The 26,979-nt window shown below is 41.9% G+C and overlaps 1 protein-coding gene across 4 annotated transcripts in view; it reads right to left on the reverse strand.

Moving 5' to 3' along the window:
- LRP8 (LDL receptor related protein 8) overlaps positions 1–26,979 on the reverse strand; it is a 151,635-nt gene that overhangs the window by 116,992 nt on the left and 7,664 nt on the right. The window contains exon 1 of one of the 4 annotated variants that reach the window (XM_042819410.1): positions 10,242–10,302. The exons of the other annotated variants lie outside the window; for them this stretch is intronic. Coding sequence (XP_042675344.1) covers positions 10,242–10,290 — 49 coding nt within the window. The 5' untranslated portion in view covers positions 10,291–10,302. Of the gene's footprint in view, positions 1–10,241; positions 10,303–26,979 lie in introns of those variants that run through there. 4 annotated transcript variants of the gene reach the window in all.

Raw genomic sequence — 26,979 nt, forward strand, 5'->3', positions numbered from 1 at the left:
TATTCCAGAAGAACTACTGCAATGGATTATTTCTTAATTAAATGGAACAACAACAACAACAAAAAAAACTACACAGTTCACTGTTTACTGAGCAAGCTCTGGGCTACTCCCAAAAACTCATCTCTTTTAGAACCAGAATTTATATATCACCCACACCAGAATCTCAAGCAATGCTGTTTGCTTAGGGTGCTCCTATGCTACAGCAAGTCTGACATAATTTGAAATGCAAACAGCACAATTTTAGAATTCTGAAACACTGAAGTTGGTAACTAGTTTGTAATGGGAACACTGCCTTCCTGGGTATTTGTGCACATGCACACAAAAGATGACAGAGTCCAGAAATGAAAATGAGGTTTCAAAAATGCTGGAATTCTGCAGCTTGCACGTCCTCCCCTGTCTGTCAAACCAATTTCTTAGGAATATATTTACAGTGCCTAGACAACTGTTCATCAAACCCAGAGCATGTCTTTGCAATTTTTGACAGAAGAGCATATATTCAAGTTTATTTTTATACTGTTCAGCACTATATTCCAAAGCCTCAGCACTATGGAAAAAGCGTTCTCTTCTATCCAGCTGTAACTTCTACCCTGCCTCAAGCTTTTGCAGGAGCAAAAAGAAAACACTACTCATTCACATCTTTGCATCATTTTGCTTTCCTCAGGCAGCTTGCATGCCAGCAGAGACCAGAACTTGTCTTGTCTAAGCAGAGAATACCAGTAAAAGATGAGCTATGCTCCAGAAACCAGCTACAAACCTTTGCTCAGACCAGTGAAGTTATAAGCAGAACCTCATCTCTCAAATAAGCTGTTGCTTGAAGTTTATTATTAATGTAAAACTGAACTAGAAGATAAAGCAACCTCTCCTATTACTCACCTCTAACAACACAACTCTTCACAATCCATCAGCATCCTCCAGATCTGCGAGTGGCTGTAAAGAGTTTGCTCATTTTGTTGCTCCTGCCAAAGATGCAGTCACCCTTCACTTTTGCATGACTACTTTCAAATGCCAGTTTCAAGGGATGCCAAGGTCCATTCCCATTTTGCCTTCTTTTCAGCTCTCTGCCAGCACTGAAACTCCCTTTAAGTGCATCAAATACAACTATATCCTACACCTTTGCATAAATTGTACAATCTGCAAATTCTTGTCGCTCTTCCTACTCTCATTGCTCCAGGCACTGTCTTGAAATAGTCTTGAAATATTTGAAGCCATAAATACTACACTCTGCATTATCTAAACATTTTTTAAAAAACACAAGATCATCTTGCACTGTCAAGTACACGAGCTGTACAGTGAAGCTCTGCACTATTATGTGTTCAAGACTTTTCACCAACACGCACACGAATGTTACAGGGCAGATCAAGATGCACCACAGAACTAAAGAGCATAACCCCAGAATATGAAAACATGCAACTGCAAGCAGTAATTACAAACATGCAGAAAAGATTGCACATATTCTTCTTTTGGCAGTAACACAGGTCAGCATCTTAAAAACATCCTGCAAGTCTTACAAAACAACACGACAAAAGGAAAATATGAGCTTTATCTCAACAAAACCTGAAAAGAATTTTATAGCTGGGTTTTCTTAGTTTGCAGGTTTTCTTCCTGATTTCAAATCCCTTCTACAAACAGAGGAAGAAGAAAAGGTCTTTTGCATCCTTCCCACAAACCACGGGAAGCCTTTAAATTGAGCTGAGAAGCAGTGGGTACCTGGAACACAGGAAGTAGTGCTGGGCTTCCCCCACTGGGAACTTGCAATGCTCTGCAGCTTTTCTGTCCAGCCACAAGTTTTTCCTTTTCTACTCTTACAGCTGAGTACCAGAGACCTCTCAGCAGGCCGTAGCTACAGATGTGCTATACCAGACAGTCCAAAATCATGTCCTCCACACTGTCACTACCTCCCCTGGATTTTCTTCCAGTAAGGCTGCACATTCTGACAGTGAACAATGATTCAGTTTGAAAAACAAAAAAGCAAGCAGAGTCACTTCAGCTCTTTATTTGATATCCCCAAGGGTTTTTTCAAACTCAAGAATTTACTCCCACAGATCTCAGAGAGACAATTTTTGAATAAATACCTGTTACAGTCCATGCTGCCACTAAAGATCATGCTGGTACTCTTCCCCCTTACATACAATAGTTTGGATTCCAAGTGCCAGAAGTTGTACCAAGAGCACAACATCATAAAAGCAAGTTATATATTCTCAAACAGCTTCACAAGATGCATTGTTTTATGTTCAAACCTGAGATGCATATCAGAGGTGCAAACACCACAGTGCTTTACCTGTCCCCTCATCCCATGAAAGACCTTTTGCCTCTCCTTCTGAAATTCCTTCAGTATTTATTAAGACTCAGATGTATGCCTTTCTATAGGGTCAGTTTAAGACAGCTTACTCTGAGCCAACATCTTAAAGTGTTGGACTTTAAGATGGAGTTTGCCTGCATCCACCCACGACTTTATATTAAAACCAAACCAAACTCCCCCCCCTTCTTTTCCTCCATCCTTTATTGCCCAGTGTCATATGGCTGAAACATCCCTTCAGTTGCACACTGTGATCAGTGCTGGGTTCTGTCACAAATCCACAACAATGCACTGTACCAGCTACTATGAAGAAAATTAACCCTACCCCAGTCAAAACCAGTACTCCAGTAATGAGGTTATCACCAACACATGTACTTCACTGCCAGCTTCACTGACAGCGTACAAGGCAAGAAGTCAAGCAAGTCAGTTTTTCAGTGCCTGAAAAACACTGAGAAACAGGAGCAGGGCCAAGCAGCAGGGAAACAAATTCTCATTTGAAGCCAAGTGCAGTAATTACTGGCATGCTTGGAGTCACTCATTTACAAACGACTGGCTTGCTCCATGCCCAAGTTGGTTGCAGCCTCACCTTAATTGCGTACACAGTTTGGGTTCCATAACACAAGGACAGAAAACCCCGTGTGTCAGTGAGGAAAAGGCTGTGCCCCAGAGGGCAGTGGGCATGGCCCTGAACTGCTGGAGCTCAGGGAGCAAAAACACTCAAAAAGCAGTATGAAGTTTAGTGAGATTCTGGGCTCTAAAAGCTATGCTTCCCCCCCTCCGCAGTAGTTTCCTATACTATATGCTTTTTAGTAGAAGATGATGTTTCACAGAAACATCACAGAAAGCAATGCACTGCATATTTATGTTCCTGGAATTTAAGCAAGTTTCCTCCCTAATGGACAGGCTGAAACAAATACAGTAGCTAAAAAGCCCTTAGGCATAACACAGTCATTCTTTTGGTTAACCAAAATAAGCAGCTCAAAGTACAGACAGCCTACAGGAAGCACTGGGTTCCACAAAAGCTTTAGGATGCAGACTGCCTAAGATGAACGCTGCAGCCCGTTAGAAAAGGCTGATGGCTGATCCTACCAGCTACATCTTCTGCAACAGAGGTGCACACCCACCAACTCCTCCTTCTCTTCAGCAATTACAAGATCTGAATGTTTGCCTTTTAAGGATCTGATTTGCAATGTATTGACACTAAAATCCTCAGTTCCACCTTCAAATAAGAAGTCAGTCACAGTTTGATCACAGAAAAGCACAGAGCATCAGAGACTACAATTTAGAGCCATCTGTTCCCTCTCCCTATTCCTTTTGCTCATAGCCAGGGAGAAGGAACCCCCTCCTCCCATTTCCACTGGGTTTTCCAGCCCTGCCTTACCTGACTTCACAGCTCCTCAGGCCCTACCACAAACCTTCTTCACCACCTGCAAGCTTTTCCTTCTCTCTCCCCACCTCTCTACTGATGTATTTTATTAAACACACCTGTCTGTCCCTCTATCCAATCATTATACCTATTTGTATTCACACAAATATCCAGGCACACATGCTGCTAGTTAATGCTAACTATATTAAACCACTACTGGTAGATGCACCTGTCAGAAACTAATGAGCAGGAAAGAAAATGAGATCATCTAGCAGGGACAGGACTTGCCAGCAAAAGATTTTGAAAGCAGTGCATCAGCACTGCATTCACCAGACACCTCTGGGAATATGGGTCACCCTGTCACTGTGTGCTGAAAGCAGAGCCTCAGATGAGACAGGAGGAGCAAAAGGAGGAGCTGAAGGCAGATTGGAATGAGGCAAGAACAAGGCATAAATTATGAAGGCAACTGCACAGAGATGCATCCACGGAAATTATTCCTTCCTAGATGTTTTCAAATGAGAAAATGCATGATGCACCGACAGCTCATGCCCTAAGGTAAAGAAATCTGAGCAGACACAGAACACAGACACCTGTTTGGAGGTTCTGCAGACACACCCATCGTCACTACAGCGTGTACCAACATCTACAATGAGACACATCTCTCTCCACCATCTATTTGCTTCCTGTTACTTTAAAGCAGGCTAACTTCTATTCATGATCTAACCCCAAAATGGAGCAAGTTGTGCAGTGCCTTCTTTGCTGTCAGGAGCTGCTCAAAATTCCACACAGGTGATACTGAGAGCTCAGCTCAGCTCTCTCTGAACATTTCAAGCAGCTGAACAAGATGAAGTAAGTAGCATAATACAAACAGTGGTGTGCATCACAGTTCCCTGCTCTGCTGGAGAAACTGATGGAGCTGAACTGGCCTTAAGCAGCCAGGAGTCTCTGAAAAACATATAAACACATTGATCCGTGCAAATACTCATTTGTTTGTCTTTCTTCTCACAGTTCCTTCAAGAAAGAATGCAGTGATCAATTTGCTGTTGCCATTCTCTTTACAAACACCATCAGGAACATCAAAACAGTGATAAGATCATAGTAGAGATGAACTACCCGGAGCAAAACACAAACCTCCTAAATGAGAACAAAATGAGGAATAGCACTCTGAAAATATACATACATTAATTACCACAGCAGTCTATGATTTTTTTTATATCAATATTTTTGAAATACGTGAAGCAACCTTTTAATTTTAATGAAGCAACAGAACACAGAAAGAAACAGCATATTAAGCTTAAATGGGAATTTATTCTATACCATCAATACAATTAAAAAATTAAGTCAATCTGAGCTGGTTGGAATATTTTCCTCTTATAATGCAAGACGGTTATTAGATGACATGTTTCATTGTAAAACCTGAAAAGGCTTGGCTCTCCCAGGAGCTAGATGAATCAAGGGCATACGGAAATGAATTGTGCCTTGCTGCATTATAGAAAAGGACTACAAAAATCACACTTTTGTGCAGCTGCAATTCAGCAATGAACTAAAAAACGGTACAGAGTTGTAATCTGCCTCAAAAGAAACTGAGGAGGCTTCTTGCTTTGGCAGACTGCTTTCAAGTGTGCACTAAGCAAGCATGCTGCAGTTCAAACAAAGCAAAAGCACGCTGCTGAAATCTGTATGCTTAAGATGTATAAAACTATGGCTATGCTATTGCCAAAAAACATGCATGAAGACTGGAAATTAAATTATGCACATGGTCTTGGAATAACCATCCAGCCCAAAGTCCTCACCAATGGGCTTAATTTTAAAGTGTCTGCAGAAGCACAGCAATAGCTGCCTGTGGATGCTGATGGGAACATTCTGCCTGTAAATGACTTGTCACAGAGCTTCTCCACCTCACAGGGGGGTAAAGGGGAAGTTTAAAACTGGTATCTATAAAGTGTCTCAAAATCCTTGGTGAAAATAGAGCTGAAAAGCACCTCTGCTCTGTTCTGCCTGCATGCTAATTATTTATCTTTCATTTAGTACTTAATCCTCATTAAACTTGTACAACTGAAGAGGCTTTCAAAACTTTACCCTCAGCAGGCTATAAATTTGATACATTGCTTGTAATAAAAATGCCATCATATCTATAATTTATTCTATGTATTTTGGCACATCTTTTCCATCTTTTCCTATTCCAGGCAGTAAAGACATTTGCACATCTCTGAATGTACAAGATACTTGGTCTGTACACATCTCTGTTGTCCACAAATCCTCATGTATACTGGAAGTGTGAATACAGACGAGGGATACTTTCCAATCAAAGCAGATGCTCAATTCTTGTAGCAGGGAACGGAGCACAAATACAGGATTTGCGTTAAGATACTTAGATGCCATCCAGCCCCTACCACTTCCAAGACTTTTCAGCACAAATTGCAACAGAAACTGGCTTGGAAATCAAGTTCCCACTTGGACTTGATAAAAAGCAAGGTACTGCAGAGGCACATCCCACTAAAATTACATCTAGGTAGGTAAGGCATTTTTCAGTGATGTTTTTCTTCACCAAACTTTGAAGATTAAACTAGAACGAGCGACAGAAAATGAGTATTGCATCTCAGATCCAGACACATCCAAGCAGAGCTTGGTAATTTTAGGGTGATATGTGCTATGGCAATGGCAAGAAGAGCAGCAAGGGAAGGAATGGAAAAGGCGAAATACAACACAGTTGTGCAAAGGTTGACATCACTACAGAGATTTCAGGCCAGCAGGCTGACTTTTCCAGATGGTACCAAGCAAAGCAGCTCTCATGAAAAAGGAATGCCAGGAGCCAGCTTGGCTCCAGTGCCACTGAGGGTCAGCACAAAGGCTAAACTTTCCTGGAACCTGGAATACCTGTCTAACCAAATCCAATCTCCCCATCTTGTGCTGGTGGGGAGGAGAGGAATTCTAAATCAAATCTCATGATCACTTTTAATCAGCATCTTGCACTCATCAGCCACCTACATCAGCCCAAGCACAACTATTTTAAAATTGGCAGTTCTAGAATTGAAGAATTTTTATCCTTTCCAGACCTGATTAGTTTCCTCAGAAATGCCAGCATATCCTTTAGATTCAAACCAAGGTCAATAGCTCTATGTTTATCATTCCATGCTTTGTCTTCAAACTGGTAACTACAATGCAAGCCCTCATGCTGCACCTCCAACACCACTCCTGGGGGTGCAGAGGGGCTGCTCTCTCATGCAGTGCTAAAGCAGCAGGCAGGATCACTCCTCTTCCAGCCGTGTTCGCAGCTCCAGGTATGAACCTTGCTTTGTCCCCAAGAACTTTCCAACAAGCTTTATCTCACAAAGTGCAGCCGCCAGTGCCTTGCTGATGCTTTATGCAGAACTGTTATCATTACCATTCGAGCACTGCACAAACAATGCAAGCCAAGTCATAAGAGAAAAAGGAAATCTTTTGATTCTAGCAAAAACTTGCAATGGAAAACAAACACTTGATTCACAAGTGCTATAGCTGGAGAGGGAGAGAGTCAAGAACTAATCTACCATACTAATTGGATTGAAAGATTCTGAGTTGGGGGATTTTACAGGCTGCATTAAAAAGCCATCTCCTCATCAAGGCAAGGAGCCAAAGTAATGAAGAAAGGGCAGGAAACAAGTCAGTGAGTGCCATCCAAGGTTAAAAGAGGACCCTGTTATCTTTAAAATGGAAGGGCAGCTGATTTCCATGAAACCCAGTTTCTGTCTTCTGCAATCTAAGGCTGTTTTTATTACCAAAATCAGCAACTGGAAAATAGATTTACCAGAGCATTATTCCCATCATTATAATAATAAAAGGGTCAATTAAAACTCAGTTAAGTGGTAAATATGTTGTGGACTGACTGAAAAGAGAATTCCAGTTAACTCATTAAAAACAAATATTGAGCACAGCAATAGTAACCCTTCTAAATTTTGCAAGTTTCCTGAGTATTACATTTTTCAGAATAATTAAACAGAACTTCAAAAATGCAATTTCATGTCTGCTGCTATAGGAAATATCAAAACCTATCTTTGGTTATGGAAAAAAATGAAATAAGGCAGATGTAATGTACTGGTATTCACATCATGCCTATTAAATAGGAAACAACAGTTCTAAAAATCTCCTGTATGGCAACGATATGCATGAAGGCCCAATTAAGTAATACTATGCTGGTCCTTTCTGCGATGTGCAAACAAGCCCTGAATTCACACCACATCTGAGTTGCATTTGGAACTGAACCCAAGAAGCTCTGCACGCTCAGCTGCCCAAGGCCTCAGCCCTGCAGCTGCACCAGCAGAGCACCTATGCATGTCCTGGCTGGGAATTTTTCCTTTCCTTTTCTACTAAAACTACAAAGAATGAACTTCTCAGAGTTAAAGAAGACTAGATCACACTTTAATTCTTATCAAGACAGGATAGTGACCTAACAAGCATTAATACTCAGGCAGAAGTAGCTTGTCTTAATCACTTCAAATTGTATTTCACATCTTAACCACACAGTTGCTTTACAGACCTTATAGGAAGAGTCTGCAATACTGTTTACACTCTAAACTTCTCTAATAGTGACAGTAACTTGCTTTAAGTTCTATTTCAGCACTTCTCTTTCTTCTGCCTCAATGCTCAAAATGCTCATTGGCCGTAACCTCAGAGCACAATACTGCCAGTTTCAGGAGTTCTCAAAATATCCTCACAAAACCCCCTCTGAGCCCAGGCCCACATTCTGTAACCTGGGTCCATTTTTAATTAAGAAGGACAGAAACTGAGATTATCTCACCCAACCATTAAGCAGTGCAATGAGCTTACTCAGTGCTATATTAATAGCCTGCTTCTTTAAGATGCTTTTAATTCTGCATTCAGCTTTCAGCCCCAAATGCTGCCAGCACTGTCTGATCTCAGCAGGACAAGAGAAAGTACCACAAGGTCTTTGCTCTGCTACAGTATTTCTGACAAACAGCTGAAGAAAACTATATGCCCAGATTACGAGGCTAACAAGTGCTCCCCAAATTAATGATGAACTGCATTCATTTTATTTTTTGCTTTTGCTGGTAAGAAACCACCAAAGCTTTCTTCTGAAACCTCCGCTTCAACCACAGCAGGAATAACTAATTATAAGCACCCTGTCCAGGGTAGAAAGAAAAAGAAAGGAAGAGTTTGTCTAAGCTTATGGAAATGTGGCTGTGTGCTTCGCTTTCTGCCTTTTCTTCTTGTCAAGCAAACAAAGCAGGAGGGTGGGAGGGGGAATGGCAGCACCAGCAATAAAACAGCCTCGGAAATTCAAAGCTGAAAAGATGTTCCAGCTGATGAAAGGCAAGAAGACGAGGCTGCTTGGTTCTTACTCCATTGTACCTAATAAGAGAACTTTGGATGGGCAAAATCTGTTCCCTCAGCATGGCTTAGCGGGGCACATCACGGCTTCAGAAGCATGAGTGCATTTTTAATAATTCAGGAATCTGCCTGTGTCCCTCTTGATTAACATCTATACAGCAATTGTCCAAGCTCCACTGAGATTGTCATTCTGCTGTCTGGAAGTATCTGTAATTGGTTACAGCAGCCGTAATGGTTATTGCAGATTTTTTGTGTATTTTATATTTGGCGTCGTAATGAAGGGGCAAATTTTTTGACAGCTGATGCCCAAAACAGGCCAAAAATGGGCCTATTCAAAATAAATTAAAAAAAAAAAAAATCAAGGGAGGAGAAAGAATGAGGGGGGAAAATAGAAACCAAATCACCTATATACACACAGACACACATTTTAGAAAAGCCTTTGAGAGCATACACTTGCTCCTTTAGACCCCCACTCATCTGCCTGCAAGGACATATCCATCAGCAACTTGTTCACCTGCTTTGGCTACTTCAGCACAACCAGCAAACCCATGTGCAGTTTCCACTAAACCACGTGAGGAGAAATTAATGCCCTAAAATCAGGGCTTGTTACAGATTTTTTTTAAATGACTGCAAACAAATGACAGAAATCATTATACACCAAAATTAAGAGGGGACAGGACTCTGTTGATTTTTCCAATTAAATCTGTTTGTCTAAGCCACTTACATTACAGCCCAGATCAGTTGCAGAAGTTTGTGTGTCTAGACATGCCAGGACACAAAACCAAGTTCAGTTTAGCTCCTGGTAAGTACAGAACTTTCAACACGAGGTCTGCTAACAGAACTAACCTGTACTCCAAATCCAGACAATTTACTTTGGCTCCTTTCTGACACTCTCTAGAGAAGATCTCTCTACTTAATAGATCTTACATTCATAGGGGAAGATCTGCTCACTGCAAGTGATTGTTTTACATTTAAATGAGCCTGTATAGCAACTCTGTTATTCAAAATAATTTATTTACCAAAGAGCAGGCAATCAGCAGCTCCTTCCATGGCAACCCACCAAAAGCAAGGCCACGGAGCCGTGGTACCATCAGCCTCACACAAATGGACAGGAAGGCAGACCACGAAGGACAAGACACTGACTATCTTCAAGAGTCTGGAAAAAACCCCATATATATTCTTTTCCACTGGCTACAGCAATCTAATCTGTCCTGGTCTATGAGAGATGTGACAAGGTCTCTGCATTCTTACCAAGAGGCCTTGGCGGTCTGGGTGTCTCCCAGGAAAAGACGATTTGCATTCAGTTGAGAACTGCACAGTGAGAACAAAGAGGAGCAAGACGTGTGGTAAGCAAGTTCCCAATGATACGAGTCCTTTGCTTTCTCCTGGATCCTTGTGATTACTAAGGAGGAGACCATGACAACAGCGGAAAAGCCATTCACTGCTGACACTGGAGACACAATGGCCAACTAGTACTTTGGGGGAAATAAATCACCCGATAGCTGCTTTATTAATGATCTAGCCAGAAAGATCATACTTCATTGCAGAAGATGAAAGAGGCAAGTAAACCAAGCTGCTAGACGACAGGAATGCATTAATATTCATTTAGCTTTTTATATACTGCTGGTCAGATCAGGAGAGGAGCTGGGCACTGCTGCTGTGTCAGCGTTCAGCAGGTTTTAGGACTTGATTGCATGTGGAATTCCCAGTTAAATTCAAGATCAACAAACGAAGCCAGACAGAACAACACTGAAAACTGCACAGATGCCATATTGATGGCTCTCTGCTAATTTACACAACAATATGAGTCAACACGGAAGCATCCTGAAACTTTACCAACTGCTCCATAACGTAAGCAGTAATAGAAAGTTGATACTTCCCGAAGGAAGCTGTGCTATCAGCGAGTATATATGCAGTTCAGTGAAATTTTCTGTATGAAATAAGCTTCTGCAGACAGCCTGCTCTTCAGCCTCAGTGCTTACACACAGCTGTTCATTCACCAAATTCTCATTTCACTTCTCTGCATTATGACTGCAAAATTGATGACTGGAAAAAATGGAGAAAAATGCCATCCTGACACTATGGCTTTGTAATTTAGTTTCTTTTCATGCTTTCCTAGGAGTCCTCCATACAAATAATTATCAGTCCACATCAATTAGTTTTCTCCCCAAAATAAACATCAAGTGAGTCTGTATCAGAAATTCATTTAAAGTAAAATTAAAACGTTATCAAGATGACTTGTGATAGTATCAAACTTACTACGTGACCCATCATTCACCAGGAATCAGCATTTATAGCTCAGACATTACTTAATCTGTCAATGGTGAGAATTCAATGCTGCTATAACACAACTCAGTACCCTTTGATTTCAAGCTCTGGTACACAGAAGCTTCCCTGAAAGTCAGTAAGAGTTCATAGAATTATTAGGGTTGGAGCCTCTAAGATACCTGAGCCCAACCCACCCCCCCCATGCCCACATCCCAGTGCCACATCCCCACAGTTCTTGAACACCCCCAGGTACAGTGACCCCACCACCTCCCTGGGCAGCCGGTTCCAATGCCTGAATACTCCTTCAGAAGTCTTTCCTAGTACACACCCTGAACCTCCTCACTAAACGCGTTGCACCAGATAAGATTACCCAAGCAGATTTGCAAGTCATGATTACAGTGCAGCTCTACTGGTGAATGTTTATTCTCCTTCTATTGTGAGGCTATTCCTAGTGTGCAGTGTTCCTCATGACATGACCAAGAGCATCACCTGGCTTTTCTTTATTATTTAAGAAATATGATAATGAGACCCACATGGGAATTTTCTGAGCAATAGCATACAAGAAACAACACGTTCCTAAAACTGTATGCTAAGAGCTGATTTTTTTTTTTCTTTTACACCTACATACCTATATTTTAGGGAATACATTGCTCATAAGATGTACAAGAATAAAACCTGATGATTAAGCTCATAGGATAAGTATTCCACAGACAGCAGCAATTCACGTCTTCCTTTTTCCTCCAACAAGCCTGAACTGCCTAATGTGGAGAACAGATCACAGAATCACAGAATTGTAGGGGTTGGAAGGGATGAAAAAGAAACAGCTTGGAAAAGTATTTAACCAAAGCAAATGGCACAGAAAAAAAAAAAAAAAAAAAAAGAAAAAGCTCAGAGTTCTGTAAGCTGTCTGTATCATGGCAGAACGGGGAGGTGAATGATTTTAAACATCGTGTGATTTCTAATAGAAATCGTAACTGCATATAGCTGAGATTTGGGATAGGAGGAAGGATGAGGTTTCTGGAAAAGGCAGAAAATAAATTAGATAATAATATTGACCGTAAGTACATTCACAGTCGTTTTGATGGCTTTTACCTAGTTTTAATGAGATACATTGTCTTCAGTTTCAGGGCCTGAGATAATCATTGAAGGAGATTAAGATGCAACTTTCACTGCAGGTTTTCTGTGCCTTCTGGCACATCCTTTTAAGCCCACCCAGTCCTGGGCTCTGAACAAACCAGAATAACCAAGATGTGGCTCTCCAGGATTCCCTGTGAGACATCCTGCGTGCCCCCCTCCAGTCCCAGCATGACCCACCATGACATCCTTCTGTGAGCACAACTCTTCCATCAGTAAGGAAAAAACAAGACCGACAAAACAAGCTCAGCACTCCTTATTGGTATGGTTTGTTTTCACTTGAAAAATAATGTTTAAGTCTTTAAAAGTAAAAGAAATTTGCTTGGAATGGGGTCTGTATGATTCATCTTCCGTGCAGTTTTTACTATTCCATTTAAAATCATCCATTCACACACAAGGTGTTCTCAGAGGAACTACTGATAAAAGACTGCAAGAAGCCAAGCACCACAAGCAGCTATTTTTAATTATCCAAACTGCACTGCAAACATGCACAGCTTTACAAGCGAACTTAAGGTCGGAGAGAAAAAGAGGAGTTAAATTTAAAAAAATCATAGCACCAGGCTACACACACACAAAATTCTCCCCATGGAAACCCTGTCTGATCCAAGACTGTATATAAACCCAGGTGAAACATTTTAGGCGACTGTAAATGAAGATAAAACATGCTGGCATCTGTGTGACAGACATGGCCACAAATAAATCAAGCAATAAATGACACAGCATGCAATTTCTGGCTTCGTGCCACTTTTTTTTTTTTTTTTTTTTGTTTTTGTCACAAAAGGGTAAAAAGTTGCATTCAAAGACCACAACTGTCTGTGCAACAAGAAACCTCCCAACACTCTCCACCATTTCAGCAGAAAAGCAGGACAAATTCAAGTGTCTGAAGGGATTATGGGGTAATAGAGAAGCCTGCTAACAAAAGCAGACAGCCACTGTGGCTTAAGGAATGAAAACGAACACCCCACATCTCTGTCCACGCTCAGTGCAAGGGCTTTATGATGACAGCACTTGGCCTGAGAAGACACTGCCAGCTGATCTTTTTCCGCTCCAACTTTCCCTGTTGCTCTCCTATGAGTCACAGGCCAAACTCAACTAGCTCTTGAGGGCCAAGCTCACACAGTTGATGACTGCGTGCTTGAACTACGCCACATTTGCCACACACAAACTTTCCAGCAGTGAAAAACCACAGCAAAAACAGAGGCTTTACAAACAGCAGACAGTCCAACCAGCAAGGAGATGGACTCAAAGATATTTGTTGTTCCCTTACTGCATATCCTGCTTCTTCTCACTTTGATCTAGCAGAGAATTAAAAACCTCAGAGCCTGGTCTTCTGCTGAGTGCCCAGCATTATGGTGCCCTGGTCCTGTGCAGAACTACCATGCAGATGCACTGCTCCAATTTACACTCACTGCTCTCCCCCAGTCACCCCAAATTTCCACTGGTTCTTTCAGCTGAGGAATGCTGAGAATATCATTTGAGAAAGTCATGTTATGCGTTATTTAAAATATGTTCTCTGAACCAGCACAGAGGAATTTAAAATCAATTTTAGTTCTGAGGATCTGAACTCAGGCAAACATAGTAGGGCCCTTTCTCACACTTGTGGCAGTTGTGACGCTTCAAGGTAGCCCGGCTGCTTTGCAAGTAAACAAGATAAAATACGTTATATGTAATGCTTTTGATACAAAAAAATTGTGTCCATTAATCCAGTGATGGTTCACAAAGGCTGGCAAGAATATTGACATTTCCATTTTAAGCAACAGTGCCCGGAGAGGTTAAGCGATTTGTCCACTGTCACATCAAAATTCAGATCAAGGCAAGGACAGACCAATTTCTGAAAAGCAGCAGAGCAGCACAGATACCTCTCCTCAATTCACTGAGGATCCTGCCATGGCATCACAGCCATTCTACTCAGCCTGTGTCTCACTTCTTCCAACAGCCATTACAGACACACCGTGAGTGATCTGCACTTCTACCTCCCACTGTACACACTGCTTCTCAGTACCTTTCTCTGGTAAGCAGACCTGTAGCAGGACAGTGAGTTAAACAACCATCAATCCTGTCCCCTTGTATGCACACTCTGTTGATTTTTCTCATTGATTACATGGACACATCACAGTTTTGTGAACAGAGCCCAGTCCAGCAAGACGTGAACTGCTTTGCATCTTAGGCAGAGCCAGTGGCTGCAATAGGACACATATCCTAAATCGTGGCCTGGGATTTACCCGGAGCAGCTATATTCAGAAGAAAGGTATGGTGCCAAAACGGACTTCAAAGTCCTATCTGAATGTGTAGAAAGAAATACAAGACAGTTTGCACTTTTGGTGATTTAGTGAAGTTGTCAAAGCTCAGAGCTAGGGAAGCATGCAAAAGACCGGACAGAGTCACATATTGAAATGGCTCAGCAGAAGCTCATAACAGATTTGTTTCCTCTGAGGCCACAGACTGGCTGCAAGCTACTCAGAAGCCAGTTGTCTCTGGCTATTTTTAGGGCTGGGTGTCCAGATTTTCTTTAGGAAATGCACGTCAATCTTCAGCAAAGTTAGTAAAAGAACCAATCTTTGCAGAATAACCAGACTGTGACAACCTTGCATGTGGAAGTCTGACACCAGCACCATCCCCATTAGTGAGCACATTTCAGCATGGCAGACACCAGAAAAGCCCAGCAGAGTTAAGAGCCCCCTTAGACAGAGCCTATCAGTGTGCAGGCACAGCCCAGGACCTAAGCTACAAAACATGACTACAAACCTGGTGCTTTTTTAAAAAAAAAATACAAATTAGAAACTAGAAGTTTAATTGCCAGGGCCTCAATGACTGATACAAACACGACTGTTCAATTTTCTGTTCAATTCTGTTTTTCTGAGCAGATTGGAGTCTGTTATGGTTTAACCTCATGGGCAACTCAACACCACCCAGCTGCTTGCTCACTTCCCAGGTGGGACTGGGAAGAAAATAGGAACGTTAAGAGTGAGAACTCATGGGCTGAGATAAAAAAAATTCTCTAGGTAAAGCAAGAGCCACAGGCCCAAGCAAAGCAAAATATTGGCAAGTCCTTCATTTTGGAAGCATTTTTCCTGTAGAAAAATGGACACACACAGCCAGGATTGCTTGGATTTGCCACCTCGATGTCTCTATTTGCTGTATGATATTCCACGGCTAGATGTCTGTGTTACAGATCTGTAACTTACCCTGGGTACTGGCAGAAAGAAACAAGAGCTCCAGTTACCAAGAAGACAAGCTACACAGAGGCCACGGTCTATCTGCACCCAGAACTACCAGCACAAATTACACCGGGCCACTTGAATTCTTGGCAAGTACGTAAGGCTGCCAGGTTGCTGAGTCACCATACAGCAGCACAGCCATGCCAAAAACCTTGGGGACAGAAGGAAGAACATACATATTTGTGATATGTAAATGGAAAAACTAATGTTCCCACAGACCCTGAGTAGAATCATAGAATATACCAAATAGGAAGGAACCATGAAGATCACAGAGTCCAGCTCCTGGAATAACCCCACAGCAGATGATCCCAAAGGAGTAGCAGCACTGACTTCAATGCCCGGAAGCCAAACAAGTTCAAATGATGTCTGAGGTTTAAATTGGACTTTTTATACTGACCAAATATATCAGCACAACAGACACTGAAGAGGACTCAGAGGTTAAGTCAAGGTCTTGTCTCCCCTAAAGATTAACACTGTTGTATCTCAAAACAGCCCAATACCTTCAAAACTACTGTGTTAGCTTCAGACTCCTTTGGCAGTAAGCAGATTTAAAGTTCAGCTCCCCACGCTGCTGGCCAGCAGCTAAATCTCCAAGCTCTAAGTGCCTTAAAGCTTTGTGACTTTTCTGCCACAAAGATAAAAGGAAAATAGTTGGTCCCAGCAAGTACTAAAAGATGATGGTGCCCTTACACAATCTTCCTGCTGTTGGGAGTAGAAGGGATCAGCACATTCCTCCCCTGCTCCCTGCAGCAGCTGCCATTGCACAGGGGAAGCACGGCTGCACGGTTTCAGCACTTCATCCAGCATCCTTGGCACACAGCCCCAGTAAATATTAGAAACACTGGGAGGGATTCCATGGAAGGAGTCAAGGGAAAATTGAAACAGATTTTTTTTAACTTCGCCAACAACAGAAATTGTATATGCATAGCAACCCTCTGCTGTATTTACTGCTTTCACTCTCATACAGCAGCTGATAGATCACAGCATAAACTGCTGCAAGTAATTGAGAGGAAGGAATTGACCCTTCCTGTGGGTTAGCATTGAGAAGGATTCATTCTGCACTGATGGAGAGTCACTCAGAGGAGGTTGGCAGCACGTTGTTAGGATGCATTCCTGACTGCTGCGGCATTCAGAGAGCAGAAATACGCAGCTCTCAAACGTGACTGCCAAAAGCACTATGAAAATTAAAACAGAAGAGTGCCACAACAGCACGACCTCTGGAGAAAGACAATTTTCTGAGAAGGATTTTGCAGACTTGAATTTCAGTGACTCTTAAAATTGTGACTGGTGCTGCAAGATCAGCATTCATTGCAAAAATCGACTAGCTTTTCTGTGATTTTGTGCTATACCTGCCAAGCAAAAAAAATAATGATTGAGTGCACTGCAGGTTTTATTTACATAAAGATCTGATTGCCAGCTTCATTCTTATGCAAAGTAGAGACAAAGCTCTTTCAGCAGGCATGTAAAAATCAGATCTAAAAATAACATTATGCTTCAGCTTTACTTGTAAAACACCTGAGACTGGATGCCCATGCTTCCTTCTTCTGTAGTCACCATGAAATGCAAAAACCAGACTGAGGAAATCCCCGTGGTTTCCATTGACTAGAAATGGGTTTGCTCAGTGCTGGGAAGAACACACAGCTCAGCAGCCAGAAGACAGGAACAAGAAGTTGTTGCCCTTTCCTTATTCCCACTTCAAAGCACACACCTCCAAAAAGCTCCTGCTGTATCATCCTGAATGAGCTGTATTTTCCTTCCCACACATTCCTGTGAAGTTTTGAAAGCTTCTGTTTTTTTCCAGAGCTGCACTTCTGGTTCCTTCCTTGAAGCTATTGTTATTTCTCATAGCAAATCTTTTTGAAGCTGTAAAAATAAATGGATGCATTTGCATTGGAACACTGCCAAAAGGAATGACATAGCAAAGTCACTCCTGAAAGAGACTTGTCACCTCTGAACAGAAGCAAACTGGTGGCCTTGAAAAGGCAGATCACTTGCCTAAGCCCTCACCTGTGACAAAGTGAGGAGGGAAAGCACATCTGCACATTAAGGTATCTGTTCAGCAAGAAGTCAGGCGCAACTGTTTGACTAAGACAGGCTATGCTTCTGTTTAATAGCTTTTTCCATTTAATGCTATTCAGAAGCAAAATGCTGCATGTTTAAGAACAGCTAAACTGGGAGCAGCATATAACCTTGTGTGATATGATAGAGCTGAGAAAAAAATCACGTCTCCAGACCAAAGAGTTCCACAGAGAACATTGAGTTGTTCACAAAGCTAGTCCTAGCTCTTAGTTTACTTCCATATTCACAGTTGATAGCCTTGTTGCTATCTGCCTAGAAGATCCCATTCCTTTCTCTACCAGCCAGAATGGCACAAGTTCACACACTACAGAATGCAATTCTGATAAGGATGTAATTTCACTTTCCTTGGGTAGTTTTTTAAAAATTATTATTATTACTACTATTACTTATCATCAGGAGAATGGAATAAAAACCTTAATTATTTCCTTGCAAACACTTCTGCTCATTTTGAAAAGCCACAACACATTTCAGTGCAAAGTAAAAACTCAGGACTGCGCAGCTGAAATAAGTTTGGAAGCAAAACTGTTGCTTTCTAAAGGTCTTAGTGAAGCACTTACTGATTAAATCCGGTAAGAGATCTTAAAGTCCTTACTGGATGTAGAAAGTGTCTGGAATTTGCAGTTCTCCTACATAAAAGGGAAAACAAGTGCACCCAGGAGTAAACCTTTGCAGCCACAAACAGCCAGGCATGCTGCAGTGCAGGCTTCCAGAACATCTGCTCTACAAACCTAATTATCCCTCACTGTACAGGTGCAGAAGCCATTGGAAATGTTAGCTCCTGAGACATGGAGATGATTTTAAACCTCTTCAAAATAGATTAAAAAAAAAAAAACAAAACAAAACAAAAAAAAGCCCTGCAGAAACATTCCTGTAAGCAGACGTACATTCTGTAAGACAGCGAGAACTGTTTCCAATTCAGGGCTGTAGCAGGTGAGTCACATTCTCACAGTTATTTCATAAGGGCAGTTTAGTCTTATGGTTCTTTAGATTCAGATCTCAGTGGACTGATACAAAACTACAGCCTGCTACACTACAGTCGTTGTGTCAGAGATTTGGCAGATCTTTAGAGACTAGAATCTAACAGCTTCATTTAGCTGTAGTCTGCAGTAGAAATACCCAAATCCTAAAACCTAGGTAAGAACATCATTTCTAGAGGAAACTGGGGCACTGGGGGGCTACAGGCCCTTCTATTTTCTGGTTCCTTCTTCTGAATAAATTTCAGTCAGTGAAATTTGACAGAACAAAAATTTTTAATGGGTTTATTTGCACAAACGTGGCAGACAAATGTATATAAATGAGGCCGAGCTCTGCGGCTGTACAAGAGAAGACAGTTTAAATCATTTAAGAAACAGTACCCACAAATCTCTTTCCTGGAGCGAAGACATCGTTTCTTTGTCTCTCAGGATCTCTCTTTCATCTCAATGCTCTGAATTTCCACTAACAGTCAAGTGGCAAGCTGCCAAATTATTCACAGTTGGCTAGAAGCATGGTCACCTACAAGCTAATTGATACCACAAAACTTCCCTCCAGGATGCCATCTGGGTAGCATTCAATATTCTTACTGGATTCAAAAGCCCGTCCCACTAAACTTGAAAGCTGCTTCTCTTGACCAAATGCCAATTTGCTGATTCTGTTTGCAAGCACACACGTGAAACTAAATAGCAATACCAAGCTCCTGGTCCGCTCTTCTGACCACACACGACTGCACTACTCTACAAAAATAAAGACAAAGCATTTCCCCACAAGTAAGCAAACTGGAGAAATAAGAGCAAAGGGTCTTGTCGATGCTAACCCCCGTCCTTATCTGAATAAGTGACCACATTTTTGAAAGAGCTAAGCACACAGCATCTCTTGATGGCGATAATGAGACTTCCAGTTTTCATTTCTAGATTATTCAGTAAATGGCCTACTTTGAAGCAGTACTTTTAGGGCGTAGCTGCCACACACTAATAGTCACGCAGGTAAGGTAGGCATTTGTGTTCTCCTAGGGCTACTTATCACAGCAGGAATGCACCTTTCTGACATCTCGCCACATCCTTCAAGTTCTCTGCAACAACAGCTGTAGTTTTCTACAAGCAAAGCCTGTTCCACAGGAAATAGCAGCAATAAATCAGTGCAGAGGTCTCCTGCTGATCATCTGTCACTAGGCAAGTTTCAGTAACTGTTGCCACCCCATCAGACTCAGCCATGAGATGGGGAAAGCCACTCACCTTTACAGCCTGACAACAGGGATCAAACCAGCATCACCTGATGCTGAAAGGGAATTATCCAGTCTCAAAGAACCAGTGAGGAGTGTGAGAAACACACCATCATAATAGCTGTTAGCAGTCTGAGACAGAGGAACAAACAGGCCTGCATGCACACTGCTCATTTCCAGATGAAGGCTTCCCTAATGACATTTGAGAATAAGTTTACAGAGCCACTTTGGCCGAGGAGAGGAAAGCCTGTTGAAACGAGGTCACATTTTAACAAGCTCTCAGCCTCCTTTTTCCACCACGTCCTCCTTTTGCTCTTTATGAGCCATATTTATTCAACCAACATCGTAAGTTCTATTTATGAAAACCAAGAAGTTCAGATGTGGCTGAGGTTCCAGCTGGCTGGAGACCTTGCATGTGGGTCCCATTCTTAGCCCTGCTGACATTTTATTTCTATTCCTTGTCTTCCAGTGCCAGACAAGCTTACAGTGTGAGCACTGTGCACAGGAAGGCAGAGTGGAGATCGCCATCTTCCAGTGGAGATCTGCTGACCTAATTCTCTAAAGCACCCAAATTGCACAGCTAGAGGCTGCCTCTCAACCCTTCAGCAGGCCTAGATCTCCCTGCACACTCCCAGAAAAAGACCCATGAAGGCTGTCCCCAGAAGAGCTGGATGAAGCCTTCCTGAGCACCATCCCCTGATGAAGGATCCTTCCGAGACTAGTACAACTTTATCTTAGTTGTTTTCATAGAGAAATTGTGTAATATTTGGCAGGATAGAATTGCTGTTACCTCTTCTTTTCAGGGAGAAGAGACTGAATGCTGGAAAAAATAAAAGGCAGTTTATTTGGGTCACTTATTCAGACATAATGCTCTTTGAACAAAAGTCAGACCTGGCAAAAGCTCATCAAAACAAATCTCCATCAAGTTCACATACTTACAGACAAGCGCACATCGGGGATAGAAATGAACAGTACCTGCTCACATTTGGTAATCCTGCCTGGCCACTTACCACAGTCAAACTAAAAACGTAACTCTCTGAAGTGTTTTAATATCTACATATTACAGGAAAACAATATTAGCTAAGAAATGGGAACTGAAAAAGCAGGATGGAAGTCATAATATTGACGTAACCAAGTTAAAGAGGCTTACAATGACTCACTAAATAATCACACAGCAACAATAAACTCATCCTGAACTCAGCGTGGTTTCACTGTGCAATTTGATGGGCTGCAGCTTAGCAGGAGAAACAACCCTTCCAAATGGCTCAGGTTATTTTGGGGTAGGGTTTTTGTATATATGTGTCAGTGGAATATATTGCACTGTATCTACAACACAACATGAACATCAGGTGTTTTCTTAAGAGTGGATTAAAGCAGTAATATTGAGGTTTCCCAATCCATAATCAGGCCAGGATTCAAGGCTGTTTGGAAGAAAAGGGTAACAGCCCATGGACGGTAGGAGCACTGCCTGTACTCCACTGCATGGGACTGAAATGCAGCTCACTGCACATAGATCCAGCCCTGCTGCCTAGAGCAGGGAAACCAGATGCACTGTAGGTATATTACTGCCACCACAGGCTCTCAATATAAATTGGATATTCCTTGCTCTTTTCAAATTCCTGTGTAGAGTTCAGGTCTACACACTGCCCCTATATCACACAGAGAACTTCTCAGGTCTTTCTGGTCCAAAAGGCAAACAGACCTGAAGGTCACCTATGCTCAGAACCTGTGTTAGTTGTAGAAATAACGCACCATCTGCTAGAGTGAGCTCGGGCTCTTCTTGAAAGGATCACAAAGCTGTGAATAGAGACTAACAAGGAGCAACTGCAGCCTCAAAACCCAAAGCAAGATCATTCTTTAGCTATGGATATCATAAACTAAAGCATGCCTGCTTCAGCAGGATACTGGAGAATACGGACAAAAGTACTGGATAGAGGAGTGCCCCGCTAATAAAATGTGGAAGGTTTCTATTTTTATGTGACTACACAACAGCTCTTGCTATTGTGGTTTGCCTATGGCAAGTCCTCTCAGACCAACATAGCTGGGAGTGCACGAGATGTAGAATGGAACTAAACTGTGCTTTTGTTTCCAAGACAGAATTATGGACAAGAATCCTCACTTGGAACAAAGCAGTGGTCAGCCCAGAAATTGCTGTTTCCCTTGTTGAGTGTACTCTGGGTGTAACCAGATGGGAACAACTTGACTGCAGTTAAGCAGTATTCATTCAACATGGTATGAATGCCCAGCAAGCCTGCTTCTTTGCCTGCACATTATTCCCTTCTGTACTACTGCAAAAATCACCTTACCACATTCCATTACAGAAACTGCTCCACACACCAGGGTTACACCTTGACTTTTCGTAGGCAGAATGCGGCTCCTCTCTCAGCAGAGTCGTCTCCATGCAGCCCCTCTGGGCCCACTGCTGTGGTTTTTCCAGCAGAGATGTCAGCTCCCACTGAGCCGTGCTGGCAGGGAGGTCAGAGCAGTGCTGTCTGTTGGCACCACGAGGTAACAGCACAGCAGCTCCTCAAGACTTCTGCAGGGGCAAAAATCAGGCTGAGCCACCCCACAGACAAAATTCTTCAAATTTTATCTATAGGGAATGGTACTGCCCAATAGACCAAGGTAATAAGGAAACCCCATCAAATACCATAATTAATTAGAGCAGAGTACACAGAAAATATCTTTCTCAGTCAAGATGCTCATGCTTTAATATTTTGATTTCTAATAAGTTAGGATGAAATGGGATCCTGGATCTTCCAGTTCCTATTCAAAGAGAACTAAACTCGCTTTCTCTCTCCTTGAAAACTAGCAGGTATGAATGTTTCCTCCCTCTCATCTACTGAGGGGAATATATCCAATGTCAGATAAAGAAACTAACAACACTCTTATATACTTAAAACTGCTGTAAAAGTGTCTGCTACTGTAAAGGCAGAGGAAAATAATAAAAATAACAAAACAAAAACCAACCTACACCAGCAGTTCTCAGCTGATTACTACAGAAAAATGACATTTACAGATGCCTTTTGTCTACACTAAAGGTCAAGCTGATGCACCAAAAAGCCTCTTCTGCAGGAAATTCACCCCTCAGCTCAAGCAGAGATGATGCAAGCCTTCAGGTGTACCACAGTTAAAACAATAATAATAATAATAATAATAATAAAATAAAGCAGCCATATTTTAAAGAAAAGCTTTTGGGAATTTCAAGTTCTTCTTCTGGGTTTCATCAGGCTTGTTCTCTCCCTCAAGATATCCAATCCCGAAAGACTTCAGCAAAAACAACACTATTCAAAACTGATGTAGCAGGCTCTGACCTAAACCAGTTACTGAATATGCTCCTAATGCCACATTCAAACATGCTCCTCTGCAGAGAAAAAGAAACTTCTGATAAGAAGTAAAGGGAGCAAATTAGGTCCTGTACTCAGCTGCCTTCTCCCCTGCTCCCTGAGAAAAGTGCCTTTTTTGCACTCCAAAATTAACTCTGTGATATGAAAATGAAGCTGGCAGAACACAGAGAAGGAATGGTTAATAACAGATCGTGTTCAACTGCTATGATTACAGACATCCCTTTGACAGCTATCCAACTTGCACAGAGAAGGAAGGAAAACAAATGGCCTCTGAAGAGGTTTTTCACTTTCAGGTTTTCTTGAGATGCTCTGTTAGTGTGCTGAACATGCACAAGTGAAGCTGCCAGGACAGCAGCCCTGTGAACCGCAGCACAAACCTGACTCTTGCTGCAGGAATGCAACACTTCCCACAGTGCTGAGTATCTCAGTCCTGACCTTGAAAGCTGGAGCACTGGAACTGCTCAGTGACAGGTAATGACTGTTGTTCTGTGTACACGCACATTCTGTGTTATCTTTTACCAATACACTTCACAGTATGCCCAACAATTTCATGTTCAGCTGCCCTGAACAGTAAGCAGGTGCAAAGCCCCACATCAACCCCATTCTCTCCAACACTGCCACCCTACACAGCATTGCCTCAACCTCAGTTTCATTCTCCACATTTAAAAATAACATAGAAGAACCAAATGCATGCAGTGAACAGGGAAGACTCAATGTAGGCTGAAGTTTAGCATTTGTGCAGGAGCTATTAATCTTTTCTAAAAGAGTTTGCACTAAATAAGGCTGGCAGCATTCACACGCATTTGTGCATAACCAAATGTGAAGAAATGCGTGCTGCTCTCAGCCAAGCTCTGTCTCCTTAAATACTTGAGCAAGAGAGAAGGTGTTCAAACAGGCTTTGTGCAGTGCTGCTGAGAACAGGCACTCTGAGAAACAAGGCCATGAGGATTAACAGCTAAAGTCCTTCTGCATGAGAAGATGGAAAAGGATTCTAGCAAAGCAATGAGATGCTGAGCACAAGCCAGGCAAAGGCTCTGCGTTGCTCAGGCCTGTGCTCATCTACAACCGTGAAGAATAGTCAACTACATTTTTTATCGTCACCCTCTAGAAGAGGATGCCTAGATTTATGCAGCAGGCCCCAGAAGTTCTCCCCTGCTCCACATTTACACTCTTTGAAGTGCCACACCATGACCAGAGTCCTCCAGGGGAGGACTGGACAGATGCAGTTCTTTACAACACAGTTCTCAATACCCATTTAATGTCAAGGATCAGCACGCAATGGAACCTGGGGCAAATATATAGAACACACTGGTTTTCTAAAAGCAGTACAAAATTCTGTGATAAAGAGCTCTTGTATAAAGGTGAATGGAAATTACCTATCAAAGAGCAATTCCTTAAAACAAAGCTTGCAACATCAATATATGATGCCAATGTGATCCCAGCAGGAACTGTTCCACAGCTTCCCTCTGAACTTGATTATTTATCACACACTGGAAAACTGTTTCCATACAAGTCACCTCTTCTAAATGATGTAACAAGCCCAAAGGGAGCAGATAGTAGCACCCAGCTAACTTAAGTGCTGCCTTTATTGCCAGCAAGATAAGCCCTACTTACAGAGCTGGCGGAAATGAGTATCGCTGTGCAAACACAGGAGTTGCACAAGGCAAATTGTATCTCACCATTTTACCCAAGAAAGGAAAAAGGAAGAGAGAGACATCAATAAAATGGATACCAGTGAATTACATTTCCTGATTTATCTTGGCTCTTCTTGCCAGACAAGAACATGTTACAAACAATGGATTGGAGCTCAGGTGCACCAGTGATAAGTTTCTTCAATAGCCAGTGCTCAGGTAACAGCAAGGTGTGGGCATGGAGGTCATGAAGGCCAGGAGAGTTAGGGTAGTACTGTTAGGTTGCAGATGGACTTGATGATCTCTAAGGTGAACTATGATGAACTATACACAACAAAAGCAAAGGCTAAGCCCTTGAGCAGTTATTTAATCCACAGAACATGATTATCTGCGTAAAACAATGTGATAATGGACCAGAAAACAAGAAATTAGGAACATTCTTCATGAGTCATTGGTGTTCACAATGTGTTGCTGAATCACTCTTCAGCCTTGGGCAAAGGATAACTTCTCTAAGCATCACTTTTTCCATCCATAAGATAATAATTAGTATGTATGAAGTGGTGAAGATTCATAAGCAGCTGAACTGCTAACCATCCAGTGGATGATAAAGGTGTAACGACTGTAACACAACTACACTAACATGAACAGAACACGCTGTTAGGAGGGAAATATTCCTTGGCCTGTATCAGTCAACACAGACTGGGGCATCCCTCTCTCTGTGTAAGTGGTTGCATGGATGCTGCTGTGATTCAAGAGACGTCTAAAGAGACATTTACAAGATGATATCTGAAAAAGCCATGCCACCTATTTGCATTCTCAGGGCAAACATTCACTGCTCCTGCTAATTCTGATTTTTATGCTCCTAATTACTCACTGAATCATGCCACGTAACATCAGATCTGGACAGAATAGGTCCAGAAAATCCAACAAGCTTTACTGATACACAATCACTGCTAAATCAGCAAACCAAGCAGCTGATACAGTACAACTCTGCAGCATGACTGGGAAGATAACTGGAACTTCATTCATCAACAAAAATAGAAAAAGCCTGAAAAGCCACCAAGTGAATTAACTGCACTAACTTTACAGCAAAGATGGACAGAGGACCTCTATTGGGTAATGCACCACTGAACACAGACTTGGGATCAAAAGAAAATTTTCACTCACCCTCTGCAACCAGGTAAACTGCCATCTCAGTGTACACTGTAATACATGCACACCTCTAGGAAAGAAGCATGGAAAAAGTGTGAAACGAGGCCAGCTAAAGCACAAGAAGTTAAAACCTGGAACTGGAGCAGTTATCTAAAAGAGGAAAACAGTACAGTTAGTTTGCTGTCCATTGTACACAACAGCTTTTTCAACAGTCATTCTCTTAATTTGCAAAACTGTGCTACAGGCTATTTGGAAAGGGATGCGAGTACAAAACAATAACATATCAAAAATGTAAACAAAATCAACAGAAAATTTCCATCTATTTCAATGGATTGTTAACACAGCTTTTTTCCCCCCATCCGCCCTGCCTTTCAGTGCTTTGCAAGTCCAAGAAATCCCATCCACAAAAGCTACAGAAACTAAGCCAGAACTCCAGATAAGACAAAGAAACTTACAATAGGCAAAATCCTCACTCAAGACAGACAAGATTCTGCAGCACTAATAAATTTTCAATTATATTTCTATCTTTATAAAGTAATCAGAGCACAGACAGCAGTTACCAAAAAGAGCCCTTCTGATTCTCAAGTACAGGGCTGTGCTCAGGCTGCCATGGAAACTGAGCCCTGCCTGCTCTGGTCCTGGTACAGTGCCACACATGCTCTCAAGCACTTAATAAATATTAGTAATGGAAAAATAATACTGATAGATCAGAAACTGAACATCTTCACTATGAAAAAAAATGAAAGATCTGGCAGCAAAGCTGGCTCCATGCAGCTTCAGCCCAAAGGCTATCTTGCCTTAACCAAGGCAACTGCAAATCCCATTCTCTTCTAGTTTCTAACGTCCACTCTTGGCATTAAATGGAAGGTTGATCTGACTGTCTGTCCTTATTTTAGACTGAAAGAAAGCAGGAGACCTGGAGGGAAAACTGAAACACTTTGACTAGCCTGACAGGTACGGCTG

The sequence above is a fragment of the Centrocercus urophasianus genome, unplaced genomic scaffold (assembly GCF_019232065.1).
Source record: "Centrocercus urophasianus isolate 14NV4802_14NV808 unplaced genomic scaffold, USGS_Curo_1.0 seq_18, whole genome shotgun sequence".
In the NCBI taxonomy this organism is placed as follows: Eukaryota; Metazoa; Chordata; class Aves; order Galliformes; family Phasianidae; genus Centrocercus; species Centrocercus urophasianus.